Below are 25,501 nucleotides of genomic sequence, written 5' to 3'. Positions count from 1 at the left end.
ATGAAGGTGTTTTCACGATCCTTCTCTAGCATCCAGCTTGAATTCTCCCCTCAAAACAATGTTCATTTAACTTCTGAAAGCCCATATTATAAACTAGAAATGTGGTAAATTCACAGGCTGTTTATCCAAGTGCAAAACTTAACTAACACTCTACACTTGTATTAAAGCATTTTTCAGAACCACTGAAAACTAAGCTTTTTTTTTTTTTTTTTTTTTTTTGAGACGGAGTCTTGCACTGTCACCAGGCTGGAGTGCAGTGGCGCGATCTTGGTTCACTGCAACCTCCAACTCCCTGGTTCAAGTGATTCTCCTGCCTCAGCCTCTCGAGTAGCTGGGATTACAGACATGCGCCACCACGCCCAGCTAATTTTTGTATTTTTAGTAGACACGGGGTTTCACCGTGTTGGCCAGGACGGTCTCGATCTCCTGACCTCATGATCTGCCCGCCTCAGCCTCCCAAAGTGCTGGAGTTACAGGTGTGAGCCACCGCACTCAGTGATAAAACGAGGCTCTCTTTGTGTATCTCTAACATTGCCAGGCCTAACTCAAAAACTATCCTCAGAGATTCCTTCATGGAACTAAGACAACATTATTATTCACCCATGGTCTCCAAGGAAATCCCTCATAGATCCTTCCCAACTCAGACACCAGTTCTATGCATTCTTTTAAGCAATTTCAAAAGGACAAAAACTTTAGAATTTATATATCGTTTTTGTAGAAGATATATGTGATTTTGTATTTTGTTTTGATTTACTTTCAAAAAAATGCTAAAGTGAAAACCACGTCACAATTTAAAATTATTTACATGTAAACAAGACATAAAACGTATTTTTTTCGTTTTAATTCCACTGCCAAAGAAGAGAGGATATAAAACTTCTATAAGCGATTATCTTTGTGAATATTCAACTATTACGTAGGTTTACATAATGATATGCATTACTTAAAACATTGTTTGGGTTTTAGCAAATTACCATATTATACTTATTGTTATACTTATTGTCTTTAATTATATATGAGGAAAATAATTTTTTAAAAATCCCAAGTGCCAGTCAGCAGCAAAACAGAAGTCAGAGAAGGAAACAAAAATCTTTTAAACAAGTAAATCAGAAGAGGGGACTGAAGCACAGAATGAACTAGACATCCTTTCCAGTTTGAGATTTTAAAATTTTTAAAAAGATTGCTATTATAGAATATTATCCTTAATAAATGATTGATACCTAATACCAACAATTTGTATTTGGCAGTTCAGCTGGCTGACTTTACTACTATTGATAAGGTTCCTTCTTAATTAAACCAAATATTATTCTTTCTTTTTTGAGACAGAGTCTTGCTCTGTTGCTCAGGCTAATTTTTGTACTTGTAGTAGAGACAGGGTTTAGCCATGTTGGTCAGGCTGGTCTCCAACTCCTGATCTCAAGTGATCCACCCGCCTTGGCCTCCCAAAGTGCTGGGACTACAGGTGTGAGCCACCAAGGCTGGCCCCAAATATTCTTTTTTTGTTTGTTTTGAGACAAGAGTCTTGCTCTGTTGCCCAGGCTGGAGTGCAGTGAAGCAATCTCAGGTCACTGCAGCCTCCACCTCCCAGGTTCAAGCAATTCTCCTGCCTCAGCCTCTGAAGTAGCTGGGATTACAGACACGTGCCACAACGCCCAACTAATTTTTGTATTTCTAGTAAAGACGGGAGTTTCACCATGTTGGCCAGGCTGTTCCCAAGCTCCTGACCTCAGGTAATCTGCCCGCCTCAGCCTCCCAAAGTGCTGGGATTACAGGCGTGAGCCACCGTGCCCGGCCCCAAATACTCTTAAGAATACTGAACACTGAACATTAACAATGAGTATATGTTAAGATATTTACCTGTATGAAGAAAGCAAGACTATCACAGCATTGATACTACCACAGTAGGTTGGTTTCTTGGGGGGTGGTGGTGTTGTTGTTGTTAGAGAGTCTCACTCTGTCGCCCAGGCTGGGGTGCAGTGGCTCGATCTCAACTCACTGCAGCCTCTGCCTCCAGGGTTCAAGTGATTCTCAGGCCTCAGCCTCCTGAGTAGCTGGGACTTAGTAGGGAGTTTTTTAAACAGAAGTTTCAACACAACAACTGGACTCAATGTACCAATCTCCCTGAACTCCATGCCAGGCATCCAGTAAACACTCAAAAACATTCCCTGAATTCGCTGTACTGGACCCAGTTGAAGTAAAGGACTGTACTGGGCCTCAGATGTTGCCTGAAGTATCACCTTAAAGATCAACAACTCAGGCCAGGCGTAGTGGCTCACACCTGAGGTCAGAAGTTCCAGACCAGCCTGGCCAATATGGTGAAACCCCGTCTGTACTAAAAATATTAAAATTAGCCAGGCATGGTGGTGGGCAGCTTTAATCTCAGCTACTTGGGAGGCTGACCCATGAGAATTGCTTGAACTCAGGAGGTGGAGGTTGCAGTAAGCTCAGATCACACCACTGCACTCCAGCACGGGCAAAAGAGGAGTCTCAAAAAAAAAAAAAAAAAATCAACAACTCTATTTCAGAGCAACCATAAAGCTTTAAAAAACATGAACGGGGCCAGGTGCAGTGGATCACCTGAGGTCAGGAATTTGAGACCAGCCAGGCCAACACGATGAAACCCCGCCTCTACTAAAAATACAAAAATTAGCTGGGTGTGGTGCCGGGTGCCTGTAATCCCAGCTACTCGGGAGGCTGAGGCAGGAGACTCGCTTGAACCCAGGAGGCAGAGGTTGCAGTGCACTGAGATCACACACTCCAGCCTAGGCAACAAGAACAAAACTCCATCTCAAAAAAAAAAAAAAAAAAAGAAAGAAAGAAAGAAAGAAACATGAAGGCTTCCTAATTGCATTACAAGTTACATTATGGTTTCAAGAAATTAATAGTAAATTTTTTTTTTAATTACCTTTTTCAACCACTACATTTTTTTTAAGTTTTACAAATATAACACTCTTATTTTAACACATTATGGCTGGGCACAGTGGCTCAGTGAGCCTGTAATCCCAGCACTTTGGGAGGCTGAAGCAGGTGGATCACCTGAGGTTAGGAGTTCGAGACCAGCCTGGCCAACATGGTACAACCCCATCTTTATCAAAAATACAAAATTAGCCGGGCATGGTAGTGCATGCCTATAATCCCAGCTACTCGGGAGGCAGAGGCAGGAGAATCGCTTGAACCCAAGAGGTGGAGGTTGCGGTGAGCCAAGATCACATCATTGTACTCCAGCCTGGACAATAAGGGCAAAACTCCATCTCAAAAAAACAAATTAAAAAAATTATTTATGAGTTTCTAATAATTTAAGGCTTAAAGGCATTATAAATAATATGAAGAGTTGAGTGCTCTGTATAAGACAATCTTTGCAAAAGACTACTGGTTCTCTCGCAAACCATTTGTTTACTAACATGACAACAGTCACATGAGAAAGGCAAATAAAATCAAACCCACAAACTTCCCCACCTCCCCTTATCAAAGACACATACCTGAATAGCGTGATCAGTGACACGTTAACTTGCATTGGGACATTTTAAATTACCTATTACAGAAGTAGTTTATTTCTCAACTGTAAATATACTGAATATTCGTGAGAATTCATTGTTCTGAGTTTGCTTTAAAACATTTCTATAATTTACCACACAGTAAAAATGTTGATAGAAAATATACAAATATAAAATTAGAGAGCACAAGGACAGAATTTTGGTACAAAGAGCGAAGACTAATTTAGCAAATGGTAAGACTTTAAATGTATTTATTCTTCATTCCTCATGAATTTGGATCACTAAGTTTTTATCCTGCAATAATGTAATTTTGACTTAAGTGAAAAAAACTAAATTATGCTAGTTTAGAAACCTATAAAGATTTGGCTGGGCGCGGTGGCTCACATCTGTAATCCCAGCACTTTGGGAGGCCAAGGTGGGTGGATTACCTGAGGTCGGAGTTCAAGACCAGCCTGACCAACATGGTGAAACCCCGTCTCTACTAAAAAAAAAAAATACAAAAATTAGCTCAGCATAGTGGCAGATGCCTGTAATCCCAGCTACTTGGGTGGCTAAGGCAGGAGAATCACTTGGACCCAGGAGGCGGAGGTTGCAGTGAGCAGAGATTGTGCCATTGCACTCCAGCCTGGGCAACAGAGCAAGACTCCGTCTCAAAAAAGAAAAAGGAAAAAAAGAAACCTATGAAGATTTACAATTGTCACCCTCGTAAATTATTCTAGTAAATCCTATCCACTGTTTCCAATTCAGAACTTCCTCTAGCTTTTTGTATTTCTAATCTACTGTAACTTCATATTTTCTACCCTCGAGAGGGTAGAGGGGTCTGTGTTTCTCCACCCTTACGTTTGACATAGCTATCTGTGGGTGTGGAAGGTAAGCTGACTTACTCATCTATGCATACAAGGATCTAGCATTGTGCCTTTTACAAAGCATGTGCTAAGAGATCAGAGAACATTTTAGTGTTACATTTTTAATCAGGCCTCTTTCATTGTGAGATACAGCTACAGAAAATTTGTGCCATCCTTGATTAACATTTTTGGCCAAAATATTAGGGGGAAAAAATGATGAGGGCACGGCATGTTAAAAGGATACAGGAGCCGGCCGGGCTTGGTGGCTCACGCCTGTAATCCCAGCACTTTTGGAGGCTGAGGCGGGCAGATCACGAGGTCAGGAGATCGAGACCATCCTGGCTAACATGGTGAAACCCCGTCTCTACTAAAAATAGAAAAAATTAGCCAGGCGTGGTGGCACACGCCTGTAGTCCCAGCTACTCGGGAGGCTGAGGCAGGAGAATCGCTTCAACCCAGGAGGTGGAGGTTGCAGTGAGAAGAGATGGCGCTACTGCATTCCAGCCTGGGCAGCAGAGCGAGACTGTCTCAAAAAAAAAAAAAAAAAATGGCCAAGCCAGAACAATTTGAGGCACAAAATAAATTAAGTACGTATTAGATTATAACTCACAAAATAAATACTCACAAATTCATAGCAGTATAAATGATTATAAACGAGAGAGAAGAAACAAGTCAATAACACATGCTGAAGAAATGAGAAAAACAGAAAATGACCAGTAGCACTACATTAATAATCACTGCAATGCTGGGTGTGATGGCTCACACCTGTAATTCCCACCTACTTGTAAGGCTGAGGTAGAAGGATCACATGAGGCCAGAAGTTCAAGACCAGCCTGAGCAACACAGCAAAACCCCCATCTCTAAAAATATTTTTTTTAATTAGCTGGGTGTGGTGGTCTATGCCTGTAGTCCCAGCTACTTGAGAGGCTGAGGCAGAAGGATCACTTGAGCCCAGGAGTTTGAGGCTGCAGTGAGCTATGAACTCACTACTGCGTTCCAAATTGGGCAACAGAGTGAAATCCCATCTCTTAAAAAAAAAAAAAAAAAAAATTTAAGGAAAAAAGAAAAAGAAAAAATAATTGCTGCATGGAAGATTTACTGGATAAATGCTAAATTAATGGATAAAACTAAGGAGAAACAGGGTATCTGCATGACCTCACCAAAGTATATCCGTCAAAATATTGGCCGGGCATGGTGGCTCACGCCTGTAATCCTAGCACTTTGGGAGGCCAACGCGGGTGGATTGCCTGAGTTCAGGAGTACAAGACCAGCCTGGGCAACACGGTGAAACTGCTTCTCTACTAAAATACAAAAAATTAGCCAGGCGTGGTGGCACATGCCTGTAGTTTCAGTTACTTGGGAGACTGAGGCAGGAGAGTCACTTGAACCCGGGAGGTGGAGGTTGCACTGAGCCAAGATCATGCCATTGCACTCCAGCCTAGGCAACAGAGCGAGACGCCATCTCAAAAAAAAAAAAAAAAAAAAAACATCAGACAAATACAAACTGACAGACAACTGACGGACATTCTATAAAATACCTATCAGCACTCTTCAAACTTGTCAAGATCACGAAAAAGAAGGAAAGACTGAGAAACTGTCACAGATTGAAGGTGGCTAACATGGCCTACAACTAAATACAATATTGTATACTGAATTAGATCCTAGAACAGAAAAAGAACATTAGTGAAAAAATTAGAGAAACCAGATTAAGTCTACAGTTTAGTTAACACTGTACCAATGTTTATTTCTTAATTTGGACAAATGTACCATGTATGTAAGATGTTACTATTAGAAGAAGCGGAGAGAAGGGTATATAAGAACTCCACATTGATTTCACAATTTCAGTTCAAAATAAAAAGGGTTTTAGTTTAAAATAAAATCTAAATTTAGTTCAAAATAAAAAGGGTTTTAGAAAAGGTTTTAAAAGGTTTTTATAAAGGTTAAAATATTATGAGCAGGCCAGGCGAGGCTCAGGCCTATAATCCCAGCACTTTGGGAGGCCCAGGCAGGTGGATCACCTGAGGTCAGGAGTTTGAGACCAGCCTGGCCAACATGGTGAAACCCTGCCTCTACTAAAAATACAAAATTAGCCGGGAGTGGTGGCACACACTTGTAGTCTCAGCTACTCAGGAGGCTGAGGCAGGAGAATCGCTTGAACCTGGGAGGCGGAGGTTGCAGTAAGCTGATATCGCACCACTGCACTTTAGCCTGGGCAACAGAACGAGACTCCATCTCAAAAAACAAAACAAAACGAAAAATGACAAACAATCACTTCAAAAAGCTAGCTCATGGCTTTTTTGTTGTTGTTGTTTTTTTTTTTGAGACAGAGTCTTGCTCTGTTGCCTAGGCTGGAGTGCAATGGCGTTATCTCAGCTCACTACAGCCTCCACCTCCCAGGTTCAAGCGATTCACCTGCCTCAGCTTCCCGAGTAGCTGGGATTACAGGTGTGTGCCACCATGCCCAGCTAATTTTTGTATTTTAGTAGAGACGGGGTTTCACCATGTTGGCCTGGCTGGTCTCAAACTCCTGACCTCAAGTGATCCACCTGCCTCAGCCTCCAAAGTGCTGGGATTATAGGCATGAGCCACCACGCCCAGCCACTTATGATATTTTTAAACAATATGAGAGACATTTCATGTTTTCTCAAGTTAAATCTAATCACAAATTGGGCTGGGTTTGTAAAATAAAGCTGCTTTTGAGGTACAAGTATTTCTATTAGTGAAAATTCTGTTGAACTGCTTGAATTTTATAATACTACGAGCAGATATTTTATTTTAATTTAAAAAGTTCACTCTATGAGAAAGCTAAAAAACAGTTAAGGTAAGAATGGCATAGAATAAGCCTGGACAGAAAGGAGTAGGCTGAGAGAAATTAATAGTAGGCTTTAACAACTGGATGGTGGGCATCAAACACAGCAACAAGAGAAAAATTATTTTTGCTATCAGTTTTTCCTATAAGTCAACTTTTGGTCTACTTTCGCAATATTGGAGGTTCCAACAATAAAACAAAAGCAATAAGGTACAGTAAGGACGAGTTTTATTCTACTCAGTTTGCATTAAGTTAAATGACTGATGACAGGGCCAGGCACGGTAGCTTGTGCCTATTAATTCCAGCACTTTGGGAGGCTGAGGCTGGAGGATCATTTGAGCCCAAGAGTTTGAGACCAGCCTGGGCAACATAGAGAGACGTCCCATCTCTTAAAAAAAATTAAGGAAAAAATGATCAATGACAGGATGTGTGGGTTTTTGCTAACATTAGAATTGTCTTTTGCTTAACAGATGGGGAAAAATTGAACTATACATTCAATTACAAATCAGTAATTGATTGTAATCAGTAATACCCCCAGAACCCTTGTTTCAAATTTCAGTTTAGAGTTCTATTTCCATTATTTGTTTGCGTGCAAAAATGGCATCGGTACATATATGTACATTTATGATCTGAACATAGTCTTGATGTCCGCTGATGTACGTACCTACGCCATTTTTGTATGCAAGCACTACCACTTTCTATACCTTTAAAAAAAGCCTGGTGCAGTGGTGCACACCTGTAGTCCCAGCTACTTAGAAGGCTGAGGCAGGAGGGTAACTTGAGCCCAGGAGTTCGAGGTTGCAGTGAGCTAGGATAGAACCACTGCACTCACTCTAGCCTAGGCAACAGAGTGAGACCCCCATCTCTAAATAAATAAAATAAAAAATATAAAAATTAAAAGTCACTACTGTGAAAGCATGGAACAATATTCTTTAAATAAAAAGTCAGAAAAACAGATTTTCAGTTCAAAATTCTATTTAGGTAAAATCCTTTTCTTGCCTCAAGTACAAAGTAGAGGATGAATCAGCTTGTTTCTGAATCTAAAATGCTACTGGAAATTCTAAAACCTCCAAAATAACACTGTTATGTGAAAGGAATATAGAATTTTTTTTAAGTATAACCTCATTTTTGTTTTTTAAAAAATCTTTTGAGGGGCTGGGCATGGCTAGCTCATCTCAGCCCTCTGAGAGGCTGGGGCAGGAAGTCTAAATTGTAGGATTATAATGGATTGATGGTTTTTTCTTTATACCTTTTGAACAACCTGCAGTAAGCTTGTATGACTTTTATAACCAGGAATAAAAAATGTTATTTGAAAGGAGGAGAAAAGTGTTTTATTCAATGACTTAACACCCTTACAAATATGTTCAGCATATGTCAGCACAGCACACCTATCATAACACAAATTACTTCTAAGTAGGTAGAGTAGGTCAGGTTGTAAACAGACAGCAATGGCATACTCCCAATACAGCCACAAGTATATGAAGTTAAATTTTGGGTTAAATGAGAATATATTGTTTTCTTCTTTCATGAAATAAAATTTAGATTCTCAGACAAGGTTCACATGTCAATGAACACTTTACAAAAGAAAGCTGATTGACATTAACCCAACTTTCAACATTCCACCCTTTAGAAACATGCTAAGGAAGAAAAAAAGTCTAACAGCAGAGAACTATAGTGTATAATTGTATTTGTACAAACAGAAATACAAATACAAACTTATAAAAACAGAAATATAAATTTTATAATATCAGCTGTAAGTACCTTAGAAAAGGCCTATTTATAAAGTTCAGTAGAAACTAAATTCATTCTCTTTCATCTAGAATGGATTCATTTGCATGACAGGAATTCTTATGGTTTAAATGTATTCTCCAAAGTTCCTGTGTTAGATACTTAACCCCCAATACAACAGTTTAAGGATGCAGAGCCTAATGAGAGGTGATTAGGTCACAAGGGCTCTGCCTTCATGAATGGATTAATGCATTCTCTCAAAAGTGGGTTAGCTATCTCCGGAGTCACTCTATTACAAAAGTGAGTTCAAGCCCCTTCTTGCTCTCTGTCTTGACATACCCACTTGCCTTTCCACCTTCCACCATATGATAACACAGCACAAAGGGCAGAACCATGCTCTTGAAGTTCCCAGCCTCCAGAACCACAGGCCAAATAAACTTCTACTGTTTATAAATTACCCAGTAATTGTTATAGCAGCAGAAAACAGACTAAGACAGGAATGTTATTTTATCTTCTTCTAAATGTCTTATTTGAAAATAGCATAAAACTAAGCTCACATATCAAATTTAAAGCAAAATCCTGATACACTGGCCAAATAAAGCTTAAGGGAAAATTATCAAGACTACTAAACTACATACTATTTTAATAACCTTTAGGGTGTGAAACAATAAAAACTTCAGCTGCAATGATCATGACTGACATAAATTTTTCTTCTTCACTCACTTTAAGTACGCTCCACAGAACACAATTCAAAACCGACCTTCAGGTTGAAACACTTACTCCTTGCTGGAGACAAGAGGTAAGAACTTTTAGTTAGTTCATATGCTTCTGTACTGTGAATTTTACAGTGAGCACATATTACTTTTATAATTTAAAAAAAATTAAACAAACCTTCAGCTGTGGACAAAGCAGCCTGTCAGTCAATATAAATGATCAATATGACCAATTACCAGGAATCTGAGAGGGCAATGGTCTTTTCTCCAAATTTAAAGAAATAGTCAAGCAATTAAAAAAAAAAAATGCTTCCATTCAGATGAACCATCTTTAAAAAAATTGTTCCCATAATCAACCACTAAAATTACATGTTTTTCTTTGGTATTTAGTGACAATAGATTAATTTTCCAGGTTCCAATATAGTTCTGTTTAGAACAGTATTCTAAAAATTCAAAGCTGGCCAGGGGCAGTGGTTCATGCCTGTAATCCCAGCATTTTGGGAGGCCGAGGTGGGTGGATCACTTGAGGCCAAGAGTTCAAAACCAGCCTGGCCAACAAGGTAAAACCCCATCTCTACTAAAAATACAAAAATTAGTTGGGCGTGATGGTGGGCGCCTCTAGTCCCAGCTACTAAGGAGGCTGAGGCAGGAAGAATTGCTTGAACCTGTGAGGCGGAGGTTGCAGTGAGCCAATATCACGCCACTGCACTCCAGCCTGGGCAACAGAGTGAGACTCCATCTCAAAAAAATAAATAAATAAAATAAAATAAAAATAAAAATTCAAAGCTGAAATGCTGAAAGAAATTTTGGTAGTGCCAAAGGAAGCAGCAAGTGACACAAGATGACAAAAGGGTAGACAGTCTTTAATCTGCATACAAGTATTTGCTGAAAAACACACCAAGAAGGGGGTATCAATGTTCTCTACCTCCTTACCTCTCAAAGCCTGCATGGGTTTGGACCTGGAAGACCTGTACTTGAATTCAAGCTCTATTGCATACCAGCCATAGGATCTTGGTGCAAGTTATTCACTTACCACCATGAGCCTCAATTTCCTCATCTATAAGGTTCAATTAGCACCCACTACCACCCAATTAGGCTTCCTGTCAGGATTATAAATCACGTTTCTGAAACATCTAGCACATACTGTCTGGCACATACAGAAGCACAGTAAGTGGCCATTGTTATTTCTCCTTCCTCCCAGCAAAACCATGAGGTAACAATACAAATTTCAGAGGTTCAGACAAAAACTTTGAAGCTATTTATCCAAGGCTTCTGTTCAGATTACTAGTGACAAAGGAACACAGGAGTTTACATATATAATCTAAAGTTAAAGTTTAAAAATTGCCAACTAATAGTTGTAAGTACTATGATCATACAAGTCACACACAACTCCCAAAGCCTAGCAATGCATAAAACAGTAACATGCTCTGCAGCAAGTGTGCCCTCTACAGCAAGAGAAGGCAGCTCTCTGCTTCATTTGCTTTTCATAGAAAGACATCCATGACTTCTAAGGCTCTAAGTTTAAATATATAACAAGACAGAAACACTGAGAATGGATACAATTAATTTCAACCCAAGATGTGAAGGGTAAAGTTATAAGCCCATTTATAAATAATACATACCTCACAAACCCTTCTTAAATCCTTCCCCCACCCCCACCACCACCACCACAGAGACAGAGTCTTGCTATGTCACCCAGGCTGAAGTGCAGTGGTGCAATCACAGTTCACGGCAGCCTCCAACTTCTGGGCTCAAGCGACCCTCTTGCCTCAGCCTCTTGAGTAGCTGGGACCACAAGCACACCAACCACACCCGGCTATATTTCAGTTTTTTAGTTTTTTTGAGACAGGGTCTTCATATGCTGCCCAGGTCTCAAACTCCTGGCCTCAGGCCATCCTCCCACCTCAGCCTCCGGAGTGGTTGGGACTACAGATGCACACTACCATGCCCAGCTAATTTTTTAATTTTTTGTAGAGAGGGGATCTTACTAGGTTGCTCAGGCTGATTTGAACTCCTGGCCTTAAGCAATCCTCCTGCCTCAGCCTCCCAAAGTGCTGGGATTACAGGCATGAGCCACCACACCAGGCCTCCAATCATGAATTCTTAAAGTAACTGACCACAAAATGTTAGTGCCTAATTACTTGACTAAAATTTTTAATTCTTTATTTATTTTTTTTTGTGTGTGAGATAGGCTCTCACTCTGTCACCTAGGCTAGAGTGCAGTGATGCAATATGGGCTCACTGCAACCTCCACCTCCCAGGCTCAAACAATCCTCCCACTTCAGCCTCCCGAGTAGCTGGGACCATAGGCGCGTGCCACCACGTCCAGCTAATTTTTTTTTTTTTTTGGTAGAGACGAGGTTTTACCATGTTGCCCAGGTTGGTCTCAAACTTCTGAGCTCAAGCGATTTACCCACCTCAGCCTCCGAAAAGTGCTGAGATTACAGGAGTGAGCCACCACAACCAGTCTAAAATGTTAAATTCTTAGAAGTAACCACATGTAGTAAAGCAGAAACAGCCTACTTGTACTGGGACATCCAAGCCTTTGAGTTAAAATTCCAATTCAGTTGCTTACTTTGAATGCCCTTGGGCAAGTCATTTAACTCTTCTCTGCCTCTGTTTCCTTGTTTGTAAAACTAGGGCATTTTCTTCACAGGATTATTGTGACAGTTAAGGGAAATAATGTACACACACAAACTTTCTGGCTGGTGGGAACTCAGTGCTGCTGACCCCACTCAGACAAGCATCAAGTGTTCTGGAGTCCTTCTGGGAGCTCTGTTCCTCTCCAGTTGAATCAACATAACTAAAACTTTCTGTTAACAGAAATTATAGGCCCCTTCCCCAAATCTTTTGCACTATTTTGCCATGCTATTCCGTAAACATATTACAATATTTAACTTGTATTAACTGTTACATTGATTATGCTTGTTTGAACATGAGTCATTTTCTTAATTTGTAAGCAGAGTCCATGTTTTGTAATTTAAAATAAACAACAAAAATTTTAAAAAACAAAAAAAACTCAACTCTTAATATACTCTGATGATAGAGAAGGGCTATTTTCCTTTTGTGTTTGGTTTTTTTTTTTTTTTGAGACAGAGTTTTGCTCTGTCGCCCAGGCTGAAGTGCAGTAGCACAATCTCGGCTCACTGCAACCTCTGCCTCCTGGGTTCAAGCAATTCTCCTGCCTCAGCCTCCCAAGTAGCTGGGACTACAGGCACATGCTGCCACACCCAGCTGATTTTTTGTATTTTAGTAGAGACGTGGTTTCACTGTCTTGCCCAGGCTGGTCTCGAACTCCTGAGCTCAGGCAATCTGCCCACCTCAGCCTCCCAAAGTGCTAGGACTACAGGCGTCAGCCCCTGCGCCCGGCCGAAAGGGCTATTTTCTTTACCAAGCCTTCCTCCAAGGTAAAATTCTCCTGGTGTGTACCTATGTATGTATGTATATACAACCTCAAGGAAGATTTGGGTTTTTTAATAAAAAGTTTTTAATGTAGAAAAGGCCAGGTACAGTGGCTCATGCCTGTAATCCCAGCACATTGGGAGGTCAAAGAGGGAGGATCGCTTGAGCTCAGGAGTTCAAAACCAGCCTGATCAACACGTGAAACCCAGTGTCTACAAAAAAAAAAAGAAAAAAGAAAAAAAATACAAAAACTGCCAGGCATGGGTGTGTGTCTATATTCCTAATTACTCCAGAGGCTGAGATGGGAGGATCACCAGAGCCTGAGAAGTCCAGGCTGCATGCAGTAAGCCATGATCTCACCACTGTACTCCAGCCTGGGTGACAGAGTGAGACCCTGTCTCAAAAATAAAAAGTTCTTGAGGCCTGGTGTGGTGGCTCACACCTGTAATCCCAGCACTTTGGGAGGCCGAGGTAGGCAGATCACCTGAGGTCAGGACTTCGAGACCAGCGTGGTCAACATGGTGAAACCAGTCTCTACTAAAAATACACAAAATTAGCCGGGCATGGTGGTGGGCGCTTGTAATCCCAGCTACTCAGGAGGCTGAGGCAGCAGAATCGCTTGAACCTGGGAGGCAGAGGTTGCAATGACCCGAAATCAAGCCACCACACTCCAGCCTGGGTGGGAGGCAGAGGTTGCAATGACCCGAAATCGAGCCACCGCACTCCAGCCTGGGCGACAGAGCTAGACTCTGTCTCAAAAAAAAAAAAAAAAACTCTATCAGAATGAATCAAATCATATATAAACTAGCACCCAGAACCTGACCAATACAAAGAAAAGTGTGATTCACTGCTTAAATTAAATTAGAACACTTGTGTTAGTAGAGAATAAGCTCAGCCTGGCACAGTGGCTCACAGCTGTAATCCCAGCACTTTGGGAGGCTAAGGTAGGAGGACTGCTTGAGCCAAGGAGCCCAAGACAAGCCTGGGTAACATGGGGAGAGCCTGTCTCTACAAAAAAAAAAAAAAAAAATTAATTAATTAATTAAAAAATAAAAATAAAAAAGAGAATCAGTTAGCTCAGCTCAAAAAAGCCTGGTGAAGATGCCTAATTTGGAGTTCAGATTTCACTAGCTTTAGTAAGTAATGAATCCAACTGCTCTTCATCAGGCAGATGCTAACCACCAATCTACACATACATAATTATCCACGTTATATATTTCACAAAATTGTTTCAAATGGCCTTTTATAAATTTAGCTATTTGACTATTTTTATAAATTTCATCTAACCCACTTTAAGACTAACATCTTAAACTCCACATTTTAAAACTCAAATTAGGCCGGGAACAGTGGCTCACGCCTGTAATCCCAGCACTTTGGGAGGCCGAGGAGGGAGGATCACGAGGTCAGGAGTTTGAGACCAGCCTGGCCAACAAGGTAAAACTCCGCCTTTACTATAAATACAAAACTTAGCTGGGCATGGTGGCGCAGCCTGCAATCCCAGCTATTTCGGAGGCTGAGGCAGGAGAATCACTTGAACCTGGGAGGTGGAGGTTGCAGTGAGCCAAGATTGTGCCACTACACTCCAGCCTGGGGGACAAAGCGAGACCTTGTCTCAAAAAACAAAACAAAAAAAAAAAAACCTCAAATTAGTTTGGGATACCAGATTTAAAGCTAAGCTTTGTCACTCTCAGATTTTCACATTTTAATATTGATAATGATAGTTAACATTCTCTTTTCTGTTTTCAATCTCCTAAATCAAGTATTCTTAATCTGAGGTTCATGAACAGACTTGGTGTGAACCGCCTATAACTTTATGCAAAATGTTATGAGTACATAGACACAAAGGGAGCAGATGCATTAAATGTAACATGAGTATGGCTACACGACCATAAATGGGTTAAATGTAACGGTCCCAAATCAAGATACTAGAAAATATCTATAAGCAGAGTAGAAAGGACGAAGAGTAATTCCACTTAAGTACTATTGTTATACAAAGGAAATACGGAGAAATTAAATCCATCATTGTTCCTGGAAAACATCAATTACATAATTCACTGAGTTTCACTGTTGAAGATCACTAGTTTGAGGTGCAGACTGTACAAAATGCCCTATGTAAAGACCATAGATGGCCGAGTGAGGTGGGTCACACCTGTAATCCCAACACTTTGAGAGGCTCAGGTGGGAGGATCACTTAAGCCCAGGTGTTCGAGACCAGCATAGGAAACATAGCGACATCTCATCTCTTAAAAAAAAATTAGCCAGGCATGGTGCCAGCTACTCAGGAGGCTGAGACAGGAGGATCACTAGAGTACAGGAGGTTGAGACTGCAGTGAGCCATGACTGTGCTACCACCACTCCAGCCTAGGAGACAGAGCTAGACCATGTCTCCGAAAAAAAAAACAAAAAACCATAGCCATGTGGCTGGCACCGAGAGTAAGTGCTAAATAGCACCTAGTATCATTAAAAAGTGATGTTTCCAAAAGAATAGTCCCTCTTGTGAATAAAGGCATGCATATTTAACACTACTTGTCCTAATTAGGAAATCTACAAGCATAGAACACAGTAAACTTAACTGGAACCTATCACAACCTTGGATTTAATAAAGCAGTGTACGGTGTTCCAGCCAACTGAGCCAACCTGTCACAGAAGTACCAAGGAAAACTTTATTTCCTACTTCTTCTGTACCCTATTTCTCATGTTTCAGTCAGCCAACAAACTAACACTTAGTTCTCTGGCTCCTCAGGACCATTTTTCCCCCGAACATCATTCCACCATTACCCTATTAATAATCTGCAACACTCCCAGGGTGGTTCCAAAGAAAGGCCAAGACCTACATTTTCTTCCCTAAATTACATTCCAGATATCAAAGCAGTAATCTCAGCCCCACCTTCTATAGGGAAACAAAGGAATCGTCTAATTGCTCCCCTCTCCCTCTAAAGGGGGGGCCAGGGGGGAGTCTGGGCATTTTGCCTGATTCTCAAAGGAAAATTCCAAAATGTAGTGGCGACAAAGTGGTAAAAAGCTGATAAGCAGCCAAACGTAGTGGCTCATGCCTGTAATCCTAGCACTTCGGGAGACCAAGGCAGGCGGATCACCTGAGGTCAGGAGTTGGAGACCACCCTGGCCAACATGGTGAAACCCCATCTCTACTAATATAAAAATTAGCTGGCCGTGGTGGTGGACGCCTGTAGTCCCGGTTACTCAGGAGGCTGAGGCAGAAGAAATGCTTGAACCCGGGAGACAGAGGTTGCAGTAAGCCAAGATCGTGCCACTGCACTCCAGCCTAGGTGACAGAGCGAGACTCTGTCTCCAAAAAAAAAAAAAAAGCTGGTAAGCTACACATTTAAAATACCTCATGCACTGGCACACTACACCCATTTTCAGTTTTTCTTCATCTTAAGACACTCAGCCAAGCATAGGGCTCATGCCTATGCACTTTGGGAAGCTGAAGCAGGTAGATCTCTTGAGACCAGGAATTTGAGACTAGCCTGGGGCAACATATTGAAATCCCGTCCCTACAAAAATACAAAAAAAAAAAAAAAATTAGCCAAGTGTGGTGGCACGTGCTTGTATTCTCAGCTACTCAGGAGGCTGAGGTGGGAGGATCACTGAAACCCGGCTAGGAGTTGGAGGCTATAGTAAGCTATGATTGCATCACTGCACTGTAGCCTGAGTGACAGAGTAAGACCCTGTATCTCAAAAAACAGACACTCAAAGTTGATTAGCAAATTTTTTTTAATCTCAAAACCTTAAAAAGCATTTTATTTTACCCTAAACATGTTCATATATTAGGAAAGTATATAGCTTGCCACAAAAGAAAGCTATTCTGGCCGGACGTGGTGACTCACGCCTGTAATCTCAGCACTTTGAGAGGCCAAGGCAGGTGGATCACAAGGTCAAGAGATCATCCTGGCTAACATGGTGAAACCCCATCTTTACTAAAAAATACAAAAATTTAGCTGGGCCTGGCAGCGGGCACCTGTAGTCCCAGCTAATCGGGAGGCTGAGGCAGGAAAATGGTGTGAACCCGGGAGGCAGAGCTTGCAGTGAGCCCAGATCGCACCACTGCACTCCAGCCTGGGCGACACAACAAGACTCCGTCTCAGGAAAAAAAAAGAAAGCTCTTCTTTACTATCCAAAATAAAACTTAACTATTGAAACTACAAACAGTGAAACCATCACATAGGTATAGTCAAAACTACCCAGGAGAGAAAACACACACACATACACAACACACAGCCAACAGATTGCTATGGAAGGTGAATATAGCAGGATGTTAGCACATACGTAAATTTTTTTTTTTTTTGAGACGGAGCCTCGCTCTGTCGCCCAGGCTGGAGTGCAGTGGCGCAATCTCGGCCCACTGCAAGCTCCGTCTCCCGGGTTCAAGTGATTCTCCTGCCTCAGCCTCCCAAGTAGTTGGGACTACAGGTGCTCGCCACCACGCCCAGGTAATTTTTTGTATTTTTAGTAGAGATGGGGTTTCACCGTGTTAGCCAGGATGGTCTCAATCTCCTGACCTCGTGATTCGCCCACCTCGGCCTCCCAAAGTGCTGGGATTACAGGGCACATACATAAATTATTAAGATTGCTTCCAGAATTAAAAAGACCAAGATATCTGAGAAATAAAATTACTCAGAAAGCAAAATTCCCTTTAAAAGCCAAGTAGAAGCCAGGCACGTGGCTCATGCCAATAATCCCAGCACTCTGGCTGAGGTGGGCGGATCATGAGGTCAGGAGTTTGAGACCAGCCTGGCCAACATAGTGAAACCCTGTCTCTACTAAAACTACAAAAATTAGCCAGGTGTGGTGGCACACACCTGTACTCCCAGCTACTTGAGGCTGAGGCGGAAGAATCACTTAAACCTGGAAGGCAGAGGTTGCAGTGAGCCGAGATCGCGCCAACACACTCCAGTGACAAAGCGAGACTCTGTCTCAAAAAGAAAAAAAAAAGAAGCCAAGTAGAGAACTGGCAAGGGAAGATTTGATTTTGAAGCACTTCCATCTTTAAGACAACGTTAAAAAAAAAACAAAACTAAAATATTTGATGGTTAAAAACTGTCTGACATCTCTCATTTTAACTTAATTTGATTAAAGGGGGAAATTTTTATTTTTATTTTTTTTGAGACAGAATCTCACTCTGTCACCCAGGCTGGAGTACAGTGGCCAATCTTGGCTCACGGCAACCTCTTTTTCCCGGATTCAAGCGATTCTCTTGTCTCAGCCTCCTGAGTAGCTTGGGACTACAAGCGCACACCACCACACCTAACTAATTTGGTGTTTTTAGTAGAGGCAGGGTTTCGTCACATTGGCCAGGCTGGTCTAGAACTGACCTCAAGTGATCTGCCTGCCTCGGCCTCCCAAAGTGCTACTACAGGCGTGAGTCACCTCACCCAGCCAAAAGGGGGAAATTTTTTAATGCAAAATTTCAGGCTGGACATGATGGCCCACCCAGTGCTTTGGAAGGATCGCTTGAGGCCAGGAGTTTGAGACCAGCCTGCACAACATAGGAGGCACAGTCGCTATAAAAAAATTTTTAATGTGAAATTTCAGTTGTTATCTTCATTTTATTTTATTTTATTTTGAGACAGAGTCTCGCTCTGTCGCCCAGGCTGGAGTGCAGTGGCGCATCTCAGCTCACTGCAACGTCCGCCTCCAGGGTTCAAGAGATTCCCCTGCCTCAGCTTCCCAAGGAGCTGGGACTACACAGCAGGCACGACCACACCCAGTTAACTTTTCTATGCTTAGTAGAGACAGGGTTTTGCCATGTTGTCCAGGCTGGTCTCAAACTCCTGACCTCAGGTGATCCACCGCATGGGCCTCCCAAAGTGCTGTGATTATAGGCATGAGCCACTGTGCCAGGCCTCAGTTCTTATCTTTAAATGATCCTACAAGATCATCTCATCATCTCATTCACATAAAATTCTCAATATATATTTTTTAAAGGTTTTATACAACTACTGAATACTTAAATTACCAGAAGAATTACAGATGGTGATATTCTATAGACATTTAAAAAAATCATATTCTGGACAATGAGAGTACTAGTTATCTTTCTTCTTTAAACTTTTCTGAGTTTTTCAAACCACCACCAAAAGTCACAAAGACAACCTGCTTTCACTTTCAAACACTTAAGTTTTGTTAAAAATTATTTGAAACACAATGCAAGCAATAAAAAAAAAGGTCAAATGTTTCTTGAGTATAACATGAAAGAAGAGCAAAGTGTGAAAGACTGATAATATTTTCAGAGATTCTGGAGCCATGATATACTTAAGGGGATGGGGGCTAAAAATAAGGTAATTACTTTAAACTTCTTCTGCATTAAAAATTATAGTTGATCTAAGTAGACTACTATATTTCTTCCTACTATAGTTAGCTGGTATACTGAAGACAGGTACACATGCTTTATTCTTAACACATTCCTTAAAGATGAACCAATCGAAATTATTTTCTTGACACTAAAAAAATCCACTAGAAGCCAGTGGATTATGAAAAATGTTATGAGAATAATCATCAGAATAATGTTAAGTATCACTTTCTTTTTTTTTTTTTTTTTTTTTGAGAAGACGTCTCACTGTCCCCCAGGCTGGAGTGCAGTGGCATGATCATCTCAACTCACTGCAGCCTCCGCCTCCCAGGTTCAAGTGATTCTCCTGCCTCAGGTTCCTGAGCAGCTGGAATTACAGGCGTGCACCACCACACCCGGCTAATTTTTGTATTTTTAGGAGAGGCAGTGTCTCACCAGGTTGGCCAGGCTGGTCATGACCTCAAATGATCCGCCCACCTCGGCCTCCCAAAGTGCTGAGATTACAGGTGTGAGCCACTGCACCTGGCCATGTTAAGCATTTCTTAATGTGCTGAAATAATCACTGCCTGCTTCAAAACGTAGCTCAAAAAAATCCATATTTTTCTTCAGATCCTCAAAAAAAGCTTTAACCCTTTCTATCTACTTTTTTTAACTGTTCAGATTACACTTTGAATTGCCTTTTTTTTTTTTTTTTTGAGACAAGTCTTGCTCTGTTGCCCAGGCTGGAGTGCAATGCTGTGATCTCGGCTCACTGCAACCTCCACCTCCGAGGTTCAAGAGATTGTCTTGCCTCAGCCTCCCAAGTAGCTGGGATTACAGGCGCCAGCCACCACACCCAGATAATTTTCTGTATTTTTAGTAGAGATAGGGTTTTGCCATGTTGGCCAGGCTGGTCTTGGAACTCCTGACCTCAGGTGATCCACCTGCTTCAGCCTGATCAACATTAGAGATGGCTGGGTACTCTATACAAAAATTAGCTGGTTATGGTGGCAAATGCCTGTAATCCCAGTTACTCGGGAGACCAAGGCAGGAGAATCGCTTGAACCCAGGAGGCAGAGATTGCAGCGAGCCAAGATCGTGCCACTGCACTCCAGCCTGGGTGACAGAGTGAGACTCCATCTCAAAAAAAAAGAAAAAGAAAAGAAAACAAAAACAAAAACAAAAAAAACACAAATGGCCAGGCGCAGTGGCTCACGCCTGTAATCCCAACACTTTGGGAGGCCAAGGCCTGGGCGACAGAGCAAGACTCCGTCTCAAAAAAAGAACAAAACAAACAAAAAAAAGTAATACAGCTACCAACTCTTATGTAAACCAATATAAATCTAAAAATTCTGTTGCTTCAGAATCTTTTTTGTCAAGATTCCATTTTCACTACCAAATTTAGCAGAACCCATAACACAGATTATAAATTTCTAAAAGAAACAATATAACTTAGTAATGATAAACCAAAGTAACTTAAGGAACATCTGGAGTACATTTGTAAACATTAGCTAATATACCATTGTTAGTTATTAAGATAACATACTGGAAGCAGGAAAAGCATCCACCCATTAAAGTTTTAATTGAAGAGAAAGCAAAAGACTTTGGAGTTTGGAACAAGATGTTAAAAACGAATGAGCTTGTATTTGCGTGACAAAACACTAAAGAACTTTTCTTTCTTTCCTTTATTTTCCAAATTTTCTCTAATTACTTTTACAAAGATAACAAGCTTCATTAAAACAAAAAGAAACTGCTTAAGTCAGATTGCTAAAAATCTGTTGCTCACTGCCCTTGTGACCTCCCCTAATAAAATATCCCTCACTTCCTCTCACCCTAAGTAATTTTCACTAACACTTTTGCAAAGGTTTTCCCAAATTCCTGTATTATTTTACTAAACAGTCTAGAATACAAATATAGTAGGCCAGATACCCATGTATTTGATTCCAGAAAAAATATAAAAACTGTTTCTGGGTTTGATCCCTTTGAGGTTACTAGTCTTCAAAAGAAAGGATGATTTGACACCGTATTTACTTATTAATTACTGTCCTTGTCATTTATGAGCCATTCCTCCTTCTTCTCCCCCTTGAAAATTCCTCCTCACTCCCTCTGTTCCTCCAAATCTAATTGCTGATATTTCCCTTTCAGGTCTCTCTTCTATAAAGTCTTCCAAAACCCAGATAGCCAATCACAATCCACCATCCCCCTGAAATCCTGTTGCTCTCATCCATGCCATACATCTGGAATTTGCTGTATCTACTGGTATTTGACATGTATAAAATCTATTTCTGCCGGGCGCACTGGCTCACGCCTGTAATCCCAACACTTTGGGAAGCTGAGGCGGGCGGATCACCTCGGGAGTTTGAGATCAGCCTGACCAACATGGAGAAACCCCGTCTCTACTAAAAATACAAAATTAGCCGGGAGTGGTGGCACATGCCTGTAATCCCTGCTACTCGGGAATCTGAGGCAGAAGAATCACTTGAACCCAGGAGGCGGAGGTGGCGGTGAGACGAGATTTGCGCCATTGCACTCCAGCCTGGGCAACAAGATTGAAACTCCGTCTCAAAACAATGAATAATTTTTTTTTTTTTTTTTTTTTTTTTTTTTGAGACGGAGTCTTGCTCTGTCGCCCAGGCTGGAGTGCAGTGGCCCGATCTTGGTTCACTGCAAGCTCCACCTCCCGGGTTCACGCCATTCTCCTGCCTCAGCCTCTCGAGTAGCTGGGACTACAGGCGCCCACCACGACGCCCGGCTAATTTTTTTGCATTTTTAGTAGAGACGGGGTTTCACCGTGTTACCGAGGATGGTCTCCATCTCCTGACCTCGGGATCCACCCACCGCGGCCTCCCAAAGTGCTGGGATTACTGAGGTGAGCCACCGCGCCTGGCCTATATCTAAACTTCTTAAGCGCAAGGATTATATTCCTAAATCCTAGTACTAATAGAATGCCTTTCATGAAAATGATGCACACCACCTGAAGAATGCTCATACAGTTTTCCAAATTCTTTTATATACATTTAAATTTCACCACTACCCTGACAGGAATAATGACTCCAATTATCCTATTTACAAAAGGGGAAAAAAATTCAGAGGCTGAGTAACTTGTCAAAGTTCTCAACTAATCTTGAAGATTTATTTACGCTAATAAACATATATATAGCAAATTCAGAAAATTTCCTGAACAGTAGAGGTCTATAAACCTCGATAAAGCAGTAAATCCATGTTCTTTATTGTTACCAAGAAAACTACTAAATTAAGAACCTCAAGTTCACCTCCGTTCAACTGTGCAAAACCAACTTTGTCCTTGGAGCCTTTGAAAAAAAAAATTTTTTTAACTGTCAACACAGCAAATGTCACAAGAACACTATCCTCAACTTCTAAAGCATGAAATTCTAATAAAATACTATGGTTTCTGTTTAGTGCAAAAGATTTCAGCTTCAAGCCACACTATTACAAAACTTGAAGAAAGCATTTTGCAAGAGCCATGTGACACACATATGACAGTCAGCTAAACTAGTGGGTGGACCTTTTAGGGGAAAATGTTTAGCAGTAATTGACCAAACCAGCAAATAAACTCAACTTTTACAACGAATACTGATTTTCCCCCATCCCTCAAAGGTCTTTGACACTGAAAAGGAATACCAATTCGGTCTCTTCCAATTATTCATTACTTTACATACATGTAAACTGTAGAGGAAATTTTTAAAGGGCCACTGAGGAGAGCCCAACAAACTCTACCCAAGGGAAGTGAACACCAGTTCCCAGGAAAGGTGCCAGGTGTGTCACATCTGCTGCGGTGACTTCTTGAGTAAGCAAGAAAAAGAAATGTATTAACTTTTCATGACACGTCATGGAACCTCATTCCCTATCTGCAAGCATCCAAGCAAGTAATCCAAAACCTACATACAGATCTATCATAGGTCCCGTTCGTTTCTCTTTCAACTTGACAGCAAGCTTCCTTTAATCTGCGAGCATCAAAAAGACATTTCTTGGCTTTAGTGTTTTTTTTCCCTTGACCTACAGAAGACAAAATGACTTAGGTGTCCTCTTTAAAAAAAAAAAAAAAAAAAAAAAAATTCTCACAAATGCCCAGGTTTTTATAGGAGGGCAATGGACCCGGCGAGCTCTTAAAGAACTCCTCCAAGACACAACTCAAAAAGAGAACTAATAAATGTTCAGTTGCTTCTCACCATCTATTCATTCCCCTCAATCCCACGCAGTCCCGAAAAGCATCCATATTACCTGAAACCTGGCGGGGAGGATGGAAGGAGAGAGAGCCAAGAAGCTCAGGATTTACAAGTAAAGCTGGTTTCCACCCCGAGGATCCTGACAGCTCCGCAGAGTGCGGGCGCAGGGTCTGACAGTGCCCTCTAGAAGGGCTCTCCCACCCCATCCCCTCCCCTTAGAAACAAGTCCTCCTTCAAAAGTCACTGCCTCCGAGAGAAGCTACCCTTTCACACCGCCCCAGGCTCCTCGGCAGACTTCCTCAGCACCCGCCCCGCAGTCAGGCCCTCTAACCTGACCCGGTCCAGGCCCGGGCGGCTCACCCCTCCGGCCCGACCCCTCCCCCGCGCGGCCGCCCCTCCGCGTCAGACAATGGGGCCCGACTCCCGGCCGTCAGCCTCTCCTGACCCATCACCCTCGCCTCACCCCAGCCGATGCCCCGACTTCTGCCCCAACCCTCCTCGACCCCTTTAAGATCCCCCCAAGCTGGCCCACGGACCCAGCCGACCGGTGCTCTCCTGAACTCACTATTCGGGATTCATGCTGGACATGTCACTGCAGCTGCCGCCGCCGCCACCGCCGCCCTTGCTGCCGCAGCCGCCGCCTTGACTCTCCGCGCCACGGGTAATCGAAAGAAAGGAATGAGATAGGCTGTTCCGGGAGAGCAAACGTCTTCCCCTACTCCGTCCCCTACAACACAATCAGCAGCCGCCGCCACTCAGCTATCGCTTCCACCCAAAATGGCCGCCGGCGAACCAGGAAATAGGGAAGCCTTAGACCGAGGGGCCTTTACACAGCCCAGAGGGCGGCCGCACCGCCTAGCATGCCGGGAAAGGGAGTCGCGAACGCGGCTACGCGAGATGAGGACAGACAATGCGACGCAAGGCCAGGACTCAGCTTCCCGCCAAGCGCCGCGCCTCTGGGGCATGCGTACTTGAAGGGTTGTCGCCCGCCCCATTCCCCACTCCCTCACCTCCCCACCCTCGGTCCCTCTTTGCTCCCCTCCCCTCTGACTCGCTGGCTAGGACTTCGCTCGGACTCCCCCTGGCGGATTGGCTAAGGCCGAGCGGCCCTGGTGATGTCATCAGTGAGACGTGGCAGCCGGGCGAGTCAGCGCCCCACGGGGGAGGGGGCGGAGAGAGGCGGAGGGCGGTGCCGGCGGCCGACGGAGGCTGGGGGTCGGGAGAGGCAAGGGACCGGAGGGAGTGGTCAAACCGGAGGGACTGCCGGGGTGCGGGGGCGGGGAGGGGGCCGGGGGACTCGCGTGTCGGCTCCTGCCTTTCGTGCGGCTTTTGCTGACCTGACCAGCTTGAGGCTTGCGCCACCCTGGTGGCGCTGGTTGGGGCTGGTCGGAGGACGTCCGCTCAAAGAACAGAAGGGAAGTCAAGGGGCTCCCTGGACAGCACGGAGCGGTTCTTTCACTTCTCGTCACTCACCCATCCCCACCTGGGTTCGGTCATCGTCCATTGTTGGCCCCGCGCACTACCATTTTCTTCTTAGATTTCTTCCCATTCTTACTGTGCCCCGCTCTTAACTCGTCAGCCTGGCATTGCAGTAGTCTCCAAATGGACTCTACCTCTCTCTCTCTTCTCCGCCCCAGCCCATTTGCACACACAGTCGGATGTATCTTTCTGAGACAGCACCTGCATCGTGACCCGACAACCTTCAATGGCTCCACATCCCATGGATGGGAGGGACACAGCCCAGAGCCAGCGTAAAATCCAAGTCCTAAGTTCGTCCCAGCCTTCAGGTTGAATTGTAATGTATTATCTTTTAGTTGCTACTAATCCTGAGCCATTCTGCAAGACTGGAAAATAATAAGCAATAAAAACATGTAATTCATCACTATATGGTGCCTACAATTTCTGGGAGTAATATTAACTCATTTTTAAAAAACCTATGGTCTTAACAGCTCTCTTTAATCAGCTCAGGAATTTAAATCTCCGCTAAACTTTAACACATTATCTTGAGTTATTTAATTACAAAGGGCATAGTGTAAATAC

At 42.6% G+C, this 25,501-nt stretch overlaps 1 protein-coding gene across 2 annotated transcripts in view; it reads right to left on the bottom strand.

Annotated features, from left to right (window-relative positions):
- RAB1A (RAB1A, member RAS oncogene family) overlaps window positions 1-24,534 on the bottom strand; it is a 43,336-nt gene extending 18,802 nt beyond the window's left edge. Inside the window, exon 1 of one of the 2 annotated variants that reach the window (XM_002811964.5) lies at window positions 24,027-24,534. In XM_002811964.5, the coding sequence (XP_002812010.2) occupies window positions 24,027-24,049 (23 nt within the window). In that variant the 5' untranslated portion in view covers window positions 24,050-24,534. The remainder of the gene's footprint in view (window positions 1-24,026) is intronic. The other variant, XM_003775914.4, reaches the window with a different exon arrangement.
- Between the last annotated feature and the right edge of the window lie 967 nt (window positions 24,535-25,501).

This window comes from Pongo abelii, chromosome 12 (genome assembly GCF_028885655.2).
Source record: "Pongo abelii isolate AG06213 chromosome 12, NHGRI_mPonAbe1-v2.0_pri, whole genome shotgun sequence".
In the NCBI taxonomy this organism is placed as follows: domain Eukaryota; kingdom Metazoa; phylum Chordata; class Mammalia; order Primates; family Hominidae; genus Pongo; species Pongo abelii.
Note: the sequence above shows the minus strand (reverse complement) of the source record. Positions and strands in the feature narration are given on the sequence as shown.